At 28.4% G+C, this 7,277-nt stretch overlaps 2 protein-coding genes across 2 annotated transcripts; both read right to left on the reverse strand.

The window, feature by feature from the left end:
- Nucleotides 1-2,421: 2,421 nt before the first annotated feature.
- On the reverse strand, nt 2,422-4,658 carry LOC120269067 (putative pectate lyase 21). Its single transcript, XM_039276354.1, is given in 6 exon segments — nt 2,422-2,658; nt 3,216-3,284; nt 3,424-3,634; nt 3,925-4,232; nt 4,234-4,277; nt 4,532-4,658. Coding segments are annotated over 6 exon segments (996 nt in total).
- Nucleotides 4,659-5,142: 484 nt separating this feature from the next.
- Nucleotides 5,143-6,156, reverse strand: LOC120269325 (probable membrane-associated kinase regulator 4). Its single transcript, XM_039276661.1, has one exon. It carries the CDS (start codon nt 6,088-6,090, stop codon nt 5,269-5,271), a length of 822 nt encoding a protein of 273 aa, XP_039132595.1. The 5' UTR covers nt 6,091-6,156; the 3' UTR covers nt 5,143-5,268.
- Between the last annotated feature and the right edge of the window lie 1,121 nt (nt 6,157-7,277).

The following is a 7,277-nucleotide window of genomic DNA, read 5'->3' on the forward strand; positions in this document are numbered from 1 at the left end:
GTGTGCTCTTGACTTGGCTTGGATTGGATGTATATCTACAAACTTATCTTTTACCAGTCAAAGGATAAGTTCAAAGACAGCTACCCACCTATCTTTATGATTTGCTTTTAAATTTAGCACAGTATGATGGTTTAGAAGTTAATTTCTATTTAAAGATGTTTGTTAAGCGTTTTGAATTTTGGTTGATACGAGGAATGGATGATTTTATGTGATTTTTTAAATTATGTATTTGGTGTTTGTGATAGCGGATCCTGGAGGATCCAGTTTAATAGGCTGAATTTGGATTCAATTTATAATCGAATTAGAGTTTATTTAAATATATTTTAAAAGTTTTATTATAATGAAAATAATTTTAGCCCTAAACTAGTGCCATTAATTTAACTTTTAATATATTGATAATTTTTCTTTGACCTCTTTTGTTTTGTATAGTAGTTTTTCATGTAAATCTAAGTGTTATTATTTTATTTTATTTTTACTTATTATTGTATGAATTTTAGAATTTATCTTATTTTATATTTATTATCTTGATTAAATTTTGATTGGCATTAATTTTAAATTATAGAAGATTGATTAGTTAATTACTGATGTGGACTGAACTAGATAAAATTGATAGTAATTTTATCAAAATTATATTAAATAAAATAAAATTAAAAACAACATTTTAAAATAACTCATAATAATGTAAACCGTTAGCATACATATTTCTACAAAATACATATCAATCATAATAATTGTCTTTTGAAAAGTTAAATGAAATATTAGTACAAAATTAATGAATGCAATTAAACCTCTCTATTAGTAATGTCATAATTAATACAAACAAATATTTAAGTACAATAATATTTTTTTAAAATTTTATAATTATTTCTTAAAATGCTTTCATGGCAGATTATACATCCACTTTAAATAGATGTATAAATATTAAAGAATGATTGAGAAATGAAGACAATTAACATAATGGAATGTGTGTGCATGTGAGGTTTTAAATGCAAGACCATCAAGAATGCATGGATGTTTCAATACAATGAAATGTGTGAATTGTGAAGTGGACTATATATAAATTTGACATTACAAGTAATAAAATTGTAGGGATGATTCATTAATTTTCCATTAGACCACGTTATATGCATTGGGTTTGAATCATTTGGTCCTTAAAAAACGAGTGGCTCTAAAGAGATTGAGACCTATTTATAATAAGGACATAAACCTTCTGCACTAGTTTACATCCTTTTCATATTTACAATTTTTCTAAAAGTTTGACTAAGTTTTAATTTATTTCATATATTTTTATTTAAATATTTAAATATTCTATACTTAAGAGAATATTATTATTTTGATATTACATTACACTAAAAAATTAGTCATGTTGATCATTAATTGTGATGTTTGATTGAGATAAACAGATTAACAGCTGACAATTCATCGGTTTAAAGTCTAAATCAATAATATTGAATAAAATAATATATATATATATATATTTTTAAATTCTAAATTATGTATAAATACTTAGTATTATTGTCATGTATTCATATTGAATAATTATTAAAAATCAAGACAATTAATGAGATTAAATTAGCAAAATTTATGTGTGAAAATTCAATGTGTAAGAATTGAAAGTATAATGGTGAACCTTTTAAGTTCAATTAAAATATAAAAAATAATTATATTATTACCACATATCTATTGAGATATGAACATATTAAATGTATTATTTATATATTCAAAAAAGGCATATAAACATATTTGTCACGTGACAGGTGAAATAGATCACGTGAAAGGTTGGTACCTTCAAGAAAGGGTTAATCTTGCTCTATGTTTTAACATTCTTTTCACATTACCAAATTTGTCTAAATTTTGATGCTATTGAATGACATATGCTTTTGATTTATTAATTGTTTAGATTTTTTTAATAAATTATTTTAATTCATATATATGTTTGAAATGATTTATTATTGCCTTGTTGTGATGTTTATTAATCTAACCATAATTAAAAAGTTTGTCCTAAAATGTTATGCTTAACTTGGTTTAATATTTATTTTTCTAAAGTTACTCACCCATAAATTCATGACTTTTTATACATCAATTTTTTTAATTGTGTTAATAATTAGTTAAGTCAAATAAGAAATCATATTTATTAACAGTAAAAATAAAAATAAATAATAGTACATCAAAATAAAAAAATATAAAATATAAAACTTAAAAAAATAATTGAAGAGCTTGAAATTAAGTATAAATGTATCATATATCATGATATTATTTTATCAATACAAAAAATGAAGTACATAACAAGAAAAACCAGATATTTTTAACAACTTATTATAGTGACTTATTTGCGGAAAATGAGTTCAGTGATACTAAAAGGAAAAATAAAAGCCAATAATTTCAATAATTAAGCGATAATTAATATGGATTAGACATGGATTAAGAAAACCCTAATTGAGGCCTTGGAACATCCTGCCACCCTGCAAACATTTTTATGGTTTGTTTAAGTGCTAATGTTGCAGGTTGAACAGTCCATGCAGTGTAATGCTCATCAACTTTTAAAACACACTCCTCCAAATGATCTTTATTAGTGTTTAGACATGCTTGTGAACCATTCAAGAACAAATCCCCTTCTGATCTTATAGCTCCACTACTTTCTTCTTCTTTATCTCCTGCCTTTAAAAAAAATAATAAAATAAAAAATATTATTATTATTAAAAAAAAAAGCATTCGACTTCTCACGCGGAAGTTAAATGTTTTGACCGTCCGGCCATTGTGATGGTAGCATAATAATAATGTTTAATGATAGTATTATTATTTAAAACATGTAAATATTAAATAGGTTTTATTGTGATTTTTGTTTTATTCATCAAACACATAATCATTTTATTTTTTAATTTTGTTTGTATACTTTTGCAAAACTAGAATTTGATTATATACTGCCTTCATTGAAAGGCAGCTATTCTTTCTCTTCATTCATCTCTAAGGAATAAAAAATATCTATATTTTCAGAAAAAAATTATAAGTTGTTAATCTTATGTTTTTGTGATTGATGTACCATTCAATATATTATTAAAGGTATAATAATTAATGAATAATGACATCATCTTTTTATAGATAAAGATCGAAACCCGATGACGTATACGATGAGGGTATAGATACGGGTGAACGTATAATAAATTTTCATATGAATAAAGATAAAGATAAAATAAAATGTTAAACAAAATAGTTACCTTTTCAGTAAGATATTTGAACACTGATTTCTTGTTTCCAGCTTCATATATGTTACATTGAGAAACAATCTACATAAATAACAAAGAAAAGACAAGTAAAAACAAATCTTATAAATTTATAAATAATATAATAATAATAATAATAATAATAATAATAATTTTTTTAAAAATAAAAAATAAAAAAATAAAAAAATAAAAAGAAATGGACCTGAGATTCAACACTGGCACAAACAGCATAAATGGCCCAATTGGTTGTGAAGTTGTTGTAGAGATGAACTTTGGCAAATCTGACACGTGGATGACGTTGATTGGTTCCATCAAAGAAACAATGGTGTATTGTTACTCTTATACATCTATCCATGATATGTTTACTATTTGCTCCAATTAATATTGTTTTATCATGCCTTGCAAAGTGACATCTGTTTATATATATATATATATATAGTGAAAATCATGGACAATAACAATTGCAAGTAAAATAAATAAATAAATAAACTAGAATAAACTAATATTTAGGTGAAAATAATTATCAACAATAATAAAAAGGGCATGAGGCATGTAAGGATTGAGGAGGAAGTATAATGCTGGTAAAAATATAATTTTATTAAGAATTGATTATTTTTTTAAGAGTTTAAACAGTCATATACAATTTTGAGATCAGATTAACTGAATTTTTTATTGTAACGACTGAAATATATCTTAATGAAACCTGGAAATAGTAATATCGGTACTTTGGCAAGTAATATCAATTAAACCATCAGAATAATATTGAAAACTACATCGATCGATCCAAATGTGCTTGGAATTGGGCTTGATTTGAATTGCATCAACATCATGTCCTCGTCCACCTTCAAAATTGAGATTACACACAATCACATGCTCACACTCTTTTAATTGCAAACCTTTTCCTCTCAACTTCACCTTTTGCCCTCTTCCATCGATTGTCTTATATGAACTCACTCGCACACTTGTTAACAACTCTATCATCCCTGAAATCTCAAACACAATCCAGAGTGCTTTCTTTTCTTCGGCATCCTTCACGTAGTGTTCCACAACCATCATCTATAAATAAGTAAATAAATAAATATTATTATGAATATAGAGATAGCTCTCTCATATTATTTACTTAAATTTTAAAAAGTTTTAAATATTATATTTGTATATAAAATTATGAACGAACAATGTTAAGTATTTAGATAGATATGTTAGAGCAACTAATAGTTTCACATTGAATATATAAATATGAATTTCTCATCACTATCATTGAATCAAGTTCATATAATATGTTTAGTTTATATTGTCATAAGTTGACTCACCGGCAAGGGATGTGACATAATAAATTTCTCCATGCAATCCACCGATTGCATGACGGCCGAAGCCTTCGGCTTTTCCGGCGAGCCCTCGAAGGCTCTCATCGACATCAAAGTAAGGTAGGAAGGACATTTCCTCTTCTAATTAAGAAACCTCAAGAGTTGAAATAAGATTTTTAGGAAGGGTATATTAATGGTAGGTAGTGTCACTATTTTGAGAAAATGGTGGTTGTTTAGTATAAGAAAGAAGTTCTCTCATCCCAACACTTGAAACTGATTGCAGTTCTTTTACTTTGTAAAACGAATGGTGAGCATTGAATTACAAACTGAAAGCCCTTCTTCAGTTGAATATATATTTAATTAATTGAATTAAATTAATGTAACAAATGAATCATTAAAACAAGTAACATCCAAATGAAAATTTCTGCTGATCAGGACTGTTGAAAAGTTATCTGAATTCTTGAGAAAAATGATTGCCTGAATTGTGACATGATGCTGTGGTTGCAGTGTCACAGGTCTGCATTTTTACTGTATAACTTTATGTACTACACCTGCACACACACACATGCATACACACATACATCAGTGGACAAGCTTTATAGAGAGGACAACAGGAACTTTGATGACATTGAATGCTTATCAATTACTTTGTCCAAACATTCCCCATCATCAATGCCAATTACTACTACAAAATGAAGTAATTTTATATAAACAAACAAAAGAAGAGATTACAGAACAAAAGTTCATCTGTAGAAATCCTTCCTTGCAGAAACAAACTGCTGAGACTTCTTACAATAAGCAATGGCACCTTGAATGGAAATCTCCACTTCAGAGTTAACACTACTGCTTCTCTTCAACATTGGTGTTGCAACTGAAGAAGAAGAAGCAGAAGAAAAAAAGAAGATAGATGATGATGATAATGAAGAAGTTGATGGAGAGAATTTAGTGGGATTGTGCCATTTAATAGCACTAGAAAAAGATCTTCTATGAATGCAAACATCTTGAGAAGAAGAAGCAGCAGCAGCAGCAGCAGCAGCAGTGGAGTCATCTGAACACTTGGATTTGGAGAAAAGAGACTTGAGATAAGACAATGAGGAATGTTTCATACGTTTGAGCTTCTTAGACCAAGATTTTTTCTGAGATGATTGGACTAAACTCACTGAACATGAATCAAAAGAGAAGTCCTTAGGATTGAGTTCTCCACTAGCATGGAAAGAAGTGGAAGGTGAGATGTTGTTGCAAGAGTGAAAAGAAGGAGTGGAGTTATTGGTTTCTAAAAGAGTTTGGACCATATGCAAACGAGGAGGGAGGTGGAGAGGGAGGAGTTTGCCTTTGTAGAAGAGTTCATCAGCAGGAGAAGTACTTAAAAGGGGGTTTTTAGGGGAGGAGGAGGAGGAGGAGGAGGAGAAGTGGAACTGGAAGTCTTTGGAATGGGGAGGGGAAAGGGAGAAGGAGATGAAGGTGGTAGTGGTGGAGGAGGAGGTGATGTCAATGTCTATGTAGTCTTCTTCATCTGTTGATGATTGAGCTTCAAATGGAGGAAGGAGGAGGAGGGTTTGGGACATGGTTTATGATGCTTGCTTATTGTTTTGGAGGAGAAGGAGGAGGAGGAGGAGGAGAGTGTTTTGGAGTGTTTGATAAAAAAGAGGGAGATGAAATGGGCACTCATATCAATTTAGTGGATGTATTTTTTTATTTTTATATTTTTTTATATATTTATAAGAATAGATAAACTGCTGATTTATTGCAAAAGAAGAAATACATGAGTAACACAGACGGAGAAGAGACAATAAACAAAAAACTAAAAAGAAAAAAACTACCAAAAATCCTCACCAGAGATGAGTAAAATAGAGACGGTACTAAATAATAGCGTGAAAAAAGAAACTAAAAGAAAGCAAGCTACACTCTTCCAATCATTTTTTTATACACACATTTCAGTTTTTATATTATATATATATATATATATATATATATATATATTTGGGAAAACATCGTCTAAGTAAGTCACTAGATTTGAAATCATGGACGTTTTTAAATCTGCCAGATTGGATCATCAGTCAGATGGTTGATTGATTATATGAACATCTGTCTACACTTTTCACTTGATCATGATCGACTATACCTATGTATAACGCTGTTTCTACTATTCGTAATGATAAGACAGTCGGTTTTCGTCAGAGTCAAATTTCGTATGGACGTCACTAGATTTGAAATCTGGGACGTCACAGATGATTCATATATATATATATATTTTGAGACTAGTGATCTATTAAAACTTGATCTTTCAAGAAAAGTGTTTGTGTTTTTGTTAAATAAATAAGTTTGAATATTATATTACATATATGTATATTTTTCATGTAATTTATTTATTTTACTAATATATATATATATATATATATGAAGATCAATTCTCTACCAATGTTCATAGATTTAAAACCTATGAACGGTCATCAAGACCATGTGATTTCAATCCAACAGTTGACCACTTTTCCATGCACAGAAAAATCCATGAACGTTGGTTAAAACCGTTGAATTTTAATCCAAAAATTGATCATTGTTCTATGCACAGTCATATTGTTTTTATCAATAATTGCACATTAAAAAGTGAGATGTACTAAATTCATCTTTTAATAGACCTACATTTGTAAATAAAAAAACTTAACTAAGAACAGAAGGACACCAAAACAACCCTCATCACCTGAGTACCATAAAATCCAAGCAATGAGCATCCTTGTAATATAATGCTGCCTTT

Source organism: Dioscorea cayenensis, chromosome 9, assembly GCF_009730915.1.
Source record: "Dioscorea cayenensis subsp. rotundata cultivar TDr96_F1 chromosome 9, TDr96_F1_v2_PseudoChromosome.rev07_lg8_w22 25.fasta, whole genome shotgun sequence".
In the NCBI taxonomy this organism is placed as follows: Eukaryota; Viridiplantae; Streptophyta; class Magnoliopsida; order Dioscoreales; family Dioscoreaceae; genus Dioscorea; species Dioscorea cayenensis.